Source organism: Salvelinus fontinalis, chromosome 2, assembly GCF_029448725.1.
Source record: "Salvelinus fontinalis isolate EN_2023a chromosome 2, ASM2944872v1, whole genome shotgun sequence".
Lineage (NCBI taxonomy): Eukaryota > Metazoa > Chordata > Actinopteri > Salmoniformes > Salmonidae > Salvelinus > Salvelinus fontinalis.
In genome coordinates, this window is record NC_074666.1 from 43,962,267 (window position 1) to 43,974,938 (window position 12,672).

At 41.9% G+C, this 12,672-nt stretch overlaps 1 protein-coding gene across 1 annotated transcript in view; it reads left to right on the forward strand.

Annotated features, from left to right (window-relative positions):
- The window catches only part of LOC129867093 (uncharacterized), a 103,128-nt gene that overhangs the window by 51,523 nt on the left and 38,933 nt on the right, over nucleotides 1-12,672 (forward strand). The window contains exons 3-4 of the mRNA XM_055940262.1: nucleotides 5,552-5,653; nucleotides 8,833-8,969. Coding sequence (XP_055796237.1) covers nucleotides 5,573-5,653; nucleotides 8,833-8,969 — 218 coding nt within the window. The 5' untranslated portion in view covers nucleotides 5,552-5,572. The remainder of the gene's footprint in view (nucleotides 1-5,551; nucleotides 5,654-8,832; nucleotides 8,970-12,672) is intronic.

Sequence of the window (12,672 nt, forward strand, 5' to 3'; positions counted from 1 at the left end):
CTGGAGAGGTCTTTGCACTTCAAAGATTCTGGCTAATTTCTTACTAACACTTCTTATTTAACTGTTTGTTTTTGGTGGGGGAGCTAATTGTTTAAATACCGCGGCTGACATTTGGTAGAAAGCTGACTCAGTCTTATCAAAAGAGGAACAGGAACGTGTGTGTGTGTATGTGTGTGTACGTGTTTGGGCGCAAGTGTTCGAGAAAACGAGATAGTGAGAGAGTGACAATATTTTCTTTTTGCAGAAACCGAGAAATTCAGAGCCAGCCAGCTACATGAGCAGCTTTGACACTGTAATGCTTTCCCCCTCCCCAGCCAGCCGCATCAATAGCCTGGACCCAGGAGCTAACGATTGTTGTCCGAGGTCATGTCAAGAATTATCGATGACATCTTTTACCTTTCCTCAGCCAAGGCTCTCAAGGAGCAGTAGGCCTCCTGTTAAGGCTCATCGATCGAACGTAACGTTCGTGCCACACAGTTAGACATGGGCCCTGTTCGAATACCTCAGAAATGCACCCTTCTTTCGTTCCTTCCTACCTTCCTTTAAGTAATCACAGATCTGAACGGGTTGGATTGGAGAAGGTGTGGATGGTATACAGTAAGATGTGATGTGATTAAGTTAAGTGTGGATGGTACAGGACTTAATCACATCAAATGTGACCGGATATGGATTTTCTATCAATACTAAGGGTAATGGTGTCGAACTGTGGTTAGGCCACTGACAGGCTTTGTGTCAATATGATGTAGGCCAATTGTACGCTTTAGAATGGACATATTTGTGGTGTGCTCTTTGTTAAACACATAACATTTCCTACATTGGGTCCTCAAACAACTGGCACGTACTTAGTGGTTTATGGTGTAGCCATATTTCTCATAGTTGGTCCAGTGAGGGTCTTAAAGTGGAATTACTTACTGGTACTGACCAGTGGTGCTTTGGGAAAGAGGAAAATGTGTCCCTACCATTCTACAAGGAATGTTTTGTTGTCCATTTGGGTGTTATATTTGACCTGATAAAAATATAGGTCTTGTTAATTGACCACTTGGTTGTCCCCCAGAGAGTGTGTGTTTGTGCGTACATGTACGTGTGTGTGTGTATTTACGGGTGCATGTAATGTGGTTGTGTTAGGTAGCCTACTGCATTCGTTGAGTAATGGGAGACTTGATAGACCACTTAAAAACCTGTGCAATAATTGGAATTGATTTATCTTTTAGTCTTTAAATGTTTTTTTATTTTTTATATTTAAACCTTTATTTAACTAGGAAAGTCCGTTAAGAACAAATTATTATTTTACAATGACGGCCTACCGGGAAACAGTGGGTTAATTGCCTTGTTCAGGGAGAGAACGACAGATTTTTACCTTGTCAGCTTAGGGATTCGATCCAGCAACCTTTCGGTTACTGGCCCAATGCTCTAACCAGTAGGTAACCCTCATTATAATCCACATAATAATTCACATTTCCTGCTGCTTCGAGATTATGTTCCTACTGTGTCATTTTCCGTTTAATTACCAACCCTGCATTTGCAATTAAAATGAGGACCAATAAAAGGGGACATACCTTTCAGGTGACACCACTTGGAATGAGAACACAAGCCAGGAAGAGAAATCAGTATAATCACACTCACACACACCCATCATCCTCAATTTGTATGATTTGGACCAGAGCTCGTCAGATTAACTAAAATGTGCAATTTCAGAGCCAGGATCCATTCTGGGGGTGGTTGTACAAAAAGGCATTAGAAGATGTGAGGTGAGATGCGAACCATTTGGAGGACATAGGTGTCGATAGTGGGTTAATAATATCATTAGCAAGATGTTGTGTTGAGTTATGTGGGGGGCTGGCTGAGTTGACGGGTGGTTGTGTTTTAGAGCCTCCCGGGGCACTTTTCCACACACGTTGGTGCCAGGCCGGGTCCTAGGATAGGATGGGATGAGCTCACTGGTGGAGCACGCCCGTCATCTGTGTCTCCTTGTCTGTGTCTGGGGGAGAGATGAGAAGCCGTTCGCACCACTTCCTCTCTTGTCTGGCTGTCTGGGTCCTTGTGCTGTCTTGTGCACTTGTGTCCCCTCAAACTCAAAGACACTGTTCCTATTCAGAGTAGAGCAGGGGAATTCTTTATGGAAATGGTGACTGGGTATAATATACAGATGTAGGATCTAAATTTGACCACCCTGTTGCAGAATATCTTTCCTGTAATGCAGGACATTTTAAACTTGTAGTGTATTTGAAGTTTAAAAATGCTTCTGAAGTTTGTAATTTATTTGATTTTCCCTTAGGAAACATGTATCAACCCCTACAAAAATGTCCATTAGGCGTAATTATAATCCACATAATAATTCACATGTCCTGCTGCTGCAAGATTATGTTCCTAATGTGGCAAACTGGCTAAAATTGAGATCCTACATCTGATATTTTACAATGTCTCAGTTATTTGCATGGAAGCATGGGTATTTGTGCCCTGTTTTTGCCCTTTCTGCCTGTAAAATAGAGTTGAAATGGTTCAGTCCAATGCGACTCCCTGTGTCTAGCCTTGTTTTGGTATGACTCACAATCTCAATCTGATTTAACTCCTAGACCTCTCTGGCTGTTAACAATTATACCTGCCAAGTTCAGACTTCTTAGTAAGCATGACAGATACTGTATCATCTATTCCACAGTACCGCTCCCAATCTTCCTGTAACCACACCAGCAATTAATGTGATTCATACCCTACCATCCAAAGGGACCTTCATGCTCATGACTATACATGCTGTTCCACTGATGCTGTGTCATACATGGGAATAGTGTCTGTGTGTGTGTGTGTGTGTGTGTGTGTGTGTGTGTGTGTGTGTGTGTGTGTGTGTGTGTGTGTGTGTGCGCACGTGTATGTGTTTTCTTGCATGTGCATGTGTGTGTGTTAACTCCAGAGACCCTATAACTCCATCAGGTACAGTACACAACCCTGCGGGACTCCTCCAGGTCTGGACAATAGCAATTAGTCCACTGACTGGAGCTTTAATTGGACACTGGTTGGCTTGGTTTCATAACTACAACCTACCATCCACTACATGAGGAAAACAAGGGCACTGATCCCTTATCGTGTGTTATCTTGTTAAGTGTTACTATAATGTCACCTGTTCTGTAATGTTGCATCTGTTGTAGGTCCATTTCTGCATTGCTTTTGCACTTTGTGAGGTGCTTTGTAGTTTAGCATTTTACAAGAGAGAGAGAGAGAGAGAGAGAGAGAGAGAGAGAGAGAAATATCATAGCAGCACCTGGCGGTTGTCTGGTGCAGTAACAAACATGACAACTGCTGCGCACTCATTTTCAACACAAGATGCATTTTACATACTGTACAGCAAGTTAATCATTTTCTGGATCAACTGTATGCGAAGGAGATGTGTCATGCTGCACGAGGCAAATGGTTGTCACACCAGATACTGCTTTTCTGATCCACGCACTCTCCCTCAACCTGATCAAGACAAAGGAGATGATTGTGGACTACAGGAAAAGGATGACTGAGCACGCCCCCATTCTCATCGACGGGGCTGTAGTGGAGCAGGTTGAGAGCTTCAAGCTCCTTGGTGTCCACATCACAAACAAACTAACATGGTCCAAGCACACCAAGACAGTCGTGAAGAGGGCACGACAAAACCTATTCCCCCTCAGGAGACTGAATAGATTTACCATAGGTCCTCAGATCCTCAAAAGGTTCTACAGCTGCACCATTGAGATCATCCTGACTGGTTGCATCACTGCCTGGTATGGCAACTGCTCGGCCTCTGACCACAAAGCACTACAGAGGGTAGTGCGAATGGCCCAGTACATCACTGGGGCCAAGCTTCCTGCCATCCAGGACCTCTATACCAGGTGGTGTCAGAGGAAGGCCCTAAAAATTGTCAAGGACTCCATCCACCCAAGTCATAGACTGTTCTCTCTGCTACCGCACAGCAAGTAGTACCGGAGTGCCAGTCTATGTCCAAGAGGCTTCTAAACAGCTTCTACACCCAAGCCGTAAGACTCCAGAACATCTAATCAAATAGCTACCCAGACTATTTGCATTACCCCCCCCCCCCTACCCCTCTTTTACGCTGCTGCTACTCTCTGTTATTATCTATGCATAGTCACTTTAATAACTCTACCTACATGTACATATTACCTCAATTACCTCGACACCGGTGCCCCTGCACATTGACTCTGTACCGGTACCCCCTGTATATTGTTATTTTATTGCTGCTCTTTAATTACTTGTTCCTTTTATTTCTTATTCTTTTTCATATTTTTTAAACTACATTGTTGGTTAGGGACTTGTAATTAAGTATTTTACTGTAAGCTATTGTTGTATTCGGCACATGTGACTAATAACATTTGATTTGATTTGATGGATTTTTAAAGTATCTGTGACCAACAGATGCATATCTGTATTCTCAGTCATGTGAAATCAATAGATTAGGGCCTAATTTATTTATTTCAATTGACTGATTTCCTTACATGAACTGTACCTCAGTAAAATCTTAGAAATTGTTGCATGTTGCATTTATATTTTTGTTCAGTGTACATAGAAACGCACCAAGCATGGTAAAAGTGAAAGTAGCACGGATAAACCACCCACTAAAGCTGATTAGGTAAATACCTGGGTGTTCATAACACTTCCCAGAGTAGGAGTGTTGATCTAGGATCATGTCCCCCCCTGTCAATGTAGTCTTATTCATCATGGTCTAAAAAGCACAACTGTAGCTCTCCTACTCTGAGATGCTTTATGAATACAGGGCCTGACCCTGGACCAGCAATTAGCCACTTCTTATATATATATATATATATATATATATATATATATATATATATATATATATATATATATTTGAACTAGGCAAGTCAGTTAAGAGCAAATTCTTATTTACAATGTCAGCCTACCCCAGCCAAACCCGGACGACACTGGGCCAATTGTGCGCCACCCTATGGGACTCCCAATCACAGCCGGATGTGATACAGCCTGGATTCAAACCAGGGACTGTAGTGAAACCTCTTGCACTCAGAGTGCCTTAGACCACTGCGCCACTCAGGAGACAAACACCTGATGTTTAAATGATAATGTACTCATTTATTTATTATACATTTTTTTACCTCTTTTTCACCCCAATTTCATGGTATCCAATTGGTAGTTACAGTCTTGTCTCATCGATGAGGTCAAGAGCCGTCTGTCCTCCGAAACACAACCCAACCAAGCCGCACTGCTTCTTGACACAGTGCCCACTTAACCCAGACGCCAGCCGCATCAATGTGTCGGAGGAAACACCGTACACCTGGCGACTGTGTCAGCATGCACTGCGCCTGGCCCGCCACAGGAGTCACTAGCATGCGATGGGACAAGGACATCCCTGCCGGCCAAACCCTCCCCTAACCCGGACGACGCTGGGCCAATTGTATGCCGCCCCATGGGTTTCCCGGTCGCGGCCAACTGCGACAGAGTCTGGACTCGAACCCCGAATCTTTAGTGGCACAGCCTTAGACCACTGCGCCACTCGTGAGGCGATAATGTACTCTTAACACTATGTGTGTTTGTCCCCCTGCAGGTCTCCATGTGAATCTGTCCCATGATGCAACATGTGTCCCCAGCACTAACAATGATGGCCACTCAGAGCGTTCCTCCACCATCGTACCAGGAGAGCCAACAGGTCAGTACACCACTAGTAGTCAGCTCAGGGTTGGGGTCAAAGCAGTTTTTATTTCAGCCAATTAAGGAAATTGATTAGAATGTAAATAATCAATTGAAAATTTCTTGCAGAAAACATTCTAGAGTATTTTATTTGTCTTAAGTCAAATACACTTCCAAACAAACATTGTTATAAGAGCCTAACTCTTATAAACATTGTTATAAGAGTTAGGCCAGACCTAACTGCAGATATAGGAGCAGTTTACCCTACCTCAATGTCAACCTGAAAATCCACCACTTTTCAACTTCATTTTCATTATCTCCAACACAATAACAGTGTGAAAACTCAGCTTTTTTAAGTTTTGTAGAAAAAATATGTAAAGTAAATAATTATACCCGATGACATCACCCAAAGTTAAAACATTTCAAAAACAAATGCTATGAGATTTTTGTATTTATTAGGGATCCCTTTTAGCTGCTGCCAAGGCATTTAAAAAAAACTTTTCCTTGTATCTTTTTAATCACTGTTCATAGCAACGCGCCATTTTCACATACACTACCGTTCAAAAGTTTGGGGTCACTTAGAAATGTCCTTGTTTTTGAAAGAAATGCAAAAAAAAATTGTCCATTAAAATAACATCACATTGATCAGAAAAACAGTGTAGACATTGTTAATGTTGTAAATGACTATTGTAGCTGGATACGGCAGAATTGTTATGGAATATCTACATTATCAGCAACCATCACTCCTGTATTCCAATGGCACGTTGTGTTAGCTAATCCAGGTTTAAAATTTTAAAAGGCTAATTGATCATTAGAAAACCCTTTTGCAATTATGTTAGCACAGCTGACAACTGTTGTTCTGATTAAAGAAGCAACAAAATGACCAGAAACAAATAACTTTCTTCTGAAACTCGTCAGTCTATTCTTGTTCTGAGAAATGAAGGCTATTCCATGCGAGAAATTGCCAAGTGTTATATAGTGTTATACCAGACACAGTGTTATACCAGATCTTCAGTTTCTTGGCAAGAACAAGAATAGACTGACACATTTCAGAATAAAGTTATTTGTTTCTGGCCATTTTGAGCCTGTAATCTAACCCACAAATGCTGATGCTCCAGATACTCAACTAGTCTAAAGAAGGACAGTTTTATTGCTTCTTTAATCAGGACAACAGTTTTCAACTGTGCTAACATAATTGCAAATGTGTTTTCTAATGATCAACTAGTCTTTTAAAACAGACAGGTTCTACACTGTTGACATCTAGTGGAAGCCATAGGAAGTGCAAACTCATCCATATTTCGCTGTGATTTCAATAGGATCTTGGTTGAAAATCGACCATCCTCAGAATTTCCACTTCCTGTTTGGATTTTTTCTCAGGTTTTTGCCTGCCATATGAGTTCTGTTATACTCACAGACATACTTAAAACAGTTTTGGAAACTTCAGAGTGTTTTCTATCCAATACTACTAATAATATGCATATATTAGCAACTATGACTGAGGAGCAGGCCGTTTACTCTGGGCACCTCTGTGCACCTTTCATCCAAGCTACTCAATACTGCCCCTGCAGCCATAAGAAGTTAAGCCATGTAGCTAGCTAGCTAGGTAAACAATGAACCATTATCCCAAATCATGACGTTACTACCCTGCATGAATCTGAAGGTAGCTAACCAACCAGGGTCAATGTTAGCTAGCTAACATTAGGCTATAACTAGCAACACAAATGTATCTGAGATATGAATAATAAGATCATACACGTAACGTTAGCTAGCGAGCCAGCCAGCTAACTTTAGCTAGCTAGCTAACAGTACACTTTAACTTGAAAGGAAAAATACTTTCTGTCAAATTAGAAACGTGTCATATCTGAAAATGTAGCTAGCTAGGCATCAAGAATGGACGCTTCACCCTGTCAGAGATGCCATGGTTGCCCTTAGTTTGAAGATGTAATCCGGAGACAGATGTTTTCTCCATCTCCTTAGCTATTATCCTCTAATTCCACTGATTTCTAAACTTGATCCTCCAGAAAGTGGAGAGCAACACTTATGCAGTTCTACGACGTGATATATTTTCAAAATAGACGTATTAGGCAGGAATACCTAAACATACTGACCAGCTCAAATAGCCAGAAGCGTGCTATATGGCTGACCAATCCGAACTGATCTCTCGGCATGTCCAGCCCACTTATTATCTCAGCCAATCATAGCTAGCTGGAAGGTTGCTCACTTTTTCTGTTGCTTAACAAATGGCATACAAGTTTGTTATTAAGGCACATGAAAGTTCACATGTTCCAGAGGGCATTTCTGCCAGAAAAAACACATTTTGATAATAATAAAAAGTTTACTTTCAAATGGCTTTCCTGTGAAGTAGTGACCCGCGACATACGCCTAGTTTCCTGACACGAGCCACATATGAGGTTGAAAAGTGGCAGAATTGCCCTTTAACCTTATCCTAGCTAAGCAGTATCCTAGAGAAGGAAGTAGAGCAGGTTCAATCAGAGCCTCACCATCCCCCTCCCTGTCTCCACTCTACCACTGTCTCCTTCCGCCCAGAGGATTAGTGTCAGGGGAGAGCTCCCAAGCCACAGTCAGTGCAGGCAACAAAATGCAAATGAGAGCTAGTTAAGTGTGAAGAAGCTAATTTATTTCCCATTTGGAGCCGAGATTAAGATGCTTCCTCCCCAAACCAACACAGGGGGGATGGAGGACCCATTTCCTTCTCTCCAAAGACTGAGGGGGAAAGGAGACGAGAGGAGGGGGTGGGAGAAGGAGAAAGAGGTGGAGGATCGACACGATTGAAGAGATGCATTGTACACATCCAGACCATCACATCAAAATAACACGCCCATCTTTCATAGGCCATGCGGAAAGATCAAGCTGGTTGTCTATCCACTCATGTAGTTCACAGAATCTGATAATGTGTGTGTGTGTGTGCCTGCTAGAGATGAGATAGAAAACTGGTTTTGTGTTCCACTAAGTAGAAAGCCCAGCCAGAAGAGGGCTAATGCACATACAGATCTGGGACCAGGCTACCGGTGTATGTAGTTGACTGTGGTTCTGAATGCATGAACAGATCTGGGACCAGGCTACCAGTCTATGCAGTTAACTGTGGTTCTGAGTTAGCTAATGCACAGACAGATCTGGGACCAGGGCTACCGTTCTATGTATTGAAGTTCACTGTGGTTCTGTTTGCTCTGCCCTCAGATGACGGGCACCACCCAACAGAACTCCAAGGCCCAACAGGTCCACATCTCAGCATCCTCGGAGGCTGGGAATACCCCCATTAGTGTCACCCTTGACCCCCAGGCCCAGCTGGAGTCAGATAAGCGGGCCGTTTACAGGTAAGACGTGGTCTCAAAGCATACATTTGTGCAATATACTGTACATTTTCTGTGCTATATACTGTAAATTCTCTCTGTTAGTTCATTCACACTAAGCTCTCCAAAAAGTGTTAAGGCAAAACTCCCTTGAGGAGATTTTGAGAACCATCAGGCATTTAAAGGACACCTGTAAACAGACGCACGCACCCACTCCTGCATGGACACACACACACACACACACACACACACACACACACACACACACACACACACACACACACACACACACACACACATATTCAGTACACACTCCCAATGCCAAGGTAAGATTGAGCACGATGGTGGTTGGTTTTCTCTATTTTCTCCAGGGTACTGGGTTTTGTGTAACCTATTGTGTGGTACATAACGTGTAAGGAATTATCTTTTAAAGTGCAGTATCACAATTAGGAAATCCTTGTAAGAGTAATTAAGTGAATAGACAGTTGAAAACTGAAAACTAAACATACATTTTGAAAAACATCCTCCTCTCCCAACTCATCACTTGAATATTAATGTACTTTCATAATGGGCTTTTATTATCTGTTAATGAAGAAAATGATTCACAGAACACAGAAATGTGTAATATGTTCAGCAATCTCCCAATGAGAAATCATGCTCCAGCAACAAACTGCTATTTTTGTGCTTCCAAGAAAAATACATCTTCTCCCCAATACCGTCTTCAGCAAACTCTATGATGACACTGCATGCTCTTTGTTCGGCTCACTGCTCTGGCTCCTTGGCTCTCCCCTAGTGTGGTTATCCACTGCTCTTGTCTGAGTGTACTCTTGGACCCATGGTTGGCCGGCTCAGGCCCCTTAGGCGAGTGCTGTGAAGGCCTCGCCAAGCCTGGGGCAGAATTTCTAAGCTCCTCTGAGATACAAGGCTTCTCTTTGATGGGAGCAGCCAGCCTGAGAGGGGCTGTGGGCGCTGGAAAAGACACTCAGCCCCAGGCCCACGCTGCCTGTTCACTCATTATCGTCCCTCCTGAAAACACACTCACAGGCGGGCTTGCAGCCATGCTCACACACACATGAACTCACACACAAATGAACACACACACACACACAAACGTATGTACAGTATATTCATGCACACATACACACACAAGCACACAGACCGCTAACCCTACCACTTGAAGGGTATGAAACTGAAAGCAAAAAAGGGGCTTAAAAACGTTGCCTTTTCTTCCTCTTTGACACTTCCAAATGTCCTTAAAACATTCTAAACATCCACAGGCAGAGGAGACAGCTTCCGGTCTCCCACTTTATTGATCATCTCCTGTAGTGTGCTCACACCATGCAGCAGCACAACACACAACACATGCTGCTGCAATGCCAAAAGCTAACTCGACAGATATATTGTGGGTCAAATCAAATCAGAAATTAACATATTCTGTTTGTGCCAATTGATGAACACATTTTGGAAACCTTCTTGGATTAAAGACAGAATGCTTGTTTTTATATTTGGATGGCCTTGATGACAAAATGCTGTGTTACAATCAATAAAAGACTGATACGCAACTTTAAAGCATGCGTTCAATGAGTCAAATATAGCCTCCAAAGCCATTGTCTCGACTCCCTCCCACTACTGTCAATGATGCAAGGGAAAGTTATACTGTACATTCTCAATCCCAAAAAAGCTGCTCCTCCCCTGTTCCGCACTGTTCCAATTCTCTGCCGCCATTTGGGGGTTGGAACGTTTTCAAAGTGATACCAGAGTTTGAATTAGCATCCCTGTAATTTATCCAGGAAGTTTGCAGCATCTCTCCCTTATTAATGTTTGTGCACACGTCAGTTCTTTCGCTAATGGCCTGGATAGTGAGTTTGTTGTGCGCGGAGGACCTGTCTAGCTCCTCTATTCTCTTTGACGAGTCGTCACTTAATTATTACAGGCGGAATCAACTTGTGATAGCTGTAATTAGCCTAACGAGTTACGAAGCTCCCGATGAAGAAGCGCTAGATTGGGCTTGTCCTATTAGCGAGCTAGCAGGCAGTATGTTTTCCAGAGGTCGCTCCACTATGCCCAACTGATGGAGGCTGAACGAGAGATATTTATTTATTTATTGTGTACGTCTTTGTAAGTGAAATGTTGGTTGGGGAGATTTTAGCTACTTTGTTTTGATATGAAAAACAGTAGTAAAACTTCGATGAACTGTTTGTTTGCTTGTTTCACAAGGAAAACAGGAACACACAGTATCTCACAGAAGCAATGTGCCAACTATTTCCGCCTTCATGGGTGGGTATATTGAGAAAAAGTTCTGTACATTAAGAAGTTAAAATACATGCAGTGAACTTGAAATCTACAGTGCTTTTCCACATTGTGTTGTGTTAGAGCCTGAATTTAAAATATATTTATGTTGCTTGCCTGCACACAAGACCCCATAATGTCAAAGTGGAATTATGTTTTTAGAAAATCTTACAAATTAATAAAAAATGAAAAGCTGAAATTTCTTGATTCAATAAGTATTATGGTGTTATGGCAAGTCTGAAAGTTCAGGAGTAATAATGTGCTTCACAAGTCATATAATAAGTTGCATGGACTCACTCTGTGTGCAATAATAGTGTTTAACATGATTTTTGACTGACTACCTCATCTCTGTACCACACATACAATTATCTTTAAGGTCCCTCAGTCGAGCAGTGAATTTCAAATACAGATTCAACCACAAAGACCAGGGAGGTTTTCCAATGCCTCGCAAAGAAGTCCACCTATTGATAGATGGGTAAAATTGAAAAAAAAGCAGACATTGAATATCCCTTTGAGCATGGTGAAGTTATTAATTACCCTTAAAATACACCCAGTCACTACAAAGATATGGGCGTCCTTCCTAACTCAGTTGTTGGAGAGGAAGGAAACTGCTCAAGGATTTCACCATGAGGCTGTCATGGAAATTCTTACACAGGGATACTCAAAGTCAATCTTAAATTAATCCTCCTTTATTTGTCAGTGCGCTGGAGAGGTTCCAACCAACTCAATGCACCCCCTGGGAAGTACCAGCAGTTGTCTTATATATGCCTATACACAGACAAGTTATATTTGCATGATTTAGCATAAATAATGAATCCTTACCATTTTGTTTCATTCATGTGATTGACCAATACTGGTTCATAACATGTCACAGACCAATACCTCACGAGGCTTCTTCTCTCTAATGCTGAGACCTTGAAACTGAGATATCTTTCATTCGTTCTCAAAACAAGGTCTGGGCGTACTTCCAAATTGTAGATACTGATAAGTGATGATTCGTTAAGTCAGTCACTTGCATGAACACAGAAATTGGTTATTAGAACAGCACACGAATAGAACACAGAAACTAGTTATAAGAAAAGCACATACATTACAATTCCCATTACAAGACCAATGGTGACTTTAAAACAGTTACAGTTTAATGGCTGTGATAGGAAAAACTGAGGATGGATCAACAACATTGTAGCTACTCCACAATACTAACCTAATTGACAGAATGAAAAGAAGGAAGTCTGTACAGAATAAAAACAGAGTGAAAAGAAGCAAGCCTGTACAAAATACCTGTTTGCAATAAGGCAATAAAGTAAAACTGCAAACAAATTGGCAAACAAATTAACTTTATGTCCTGAATACAAAGTGTTATGTTTGGGGCAAATCCAACACAACACATCAATGAGCACCACTCTCAATATTTTTATAAGGATGGTGGTGGCTGTTA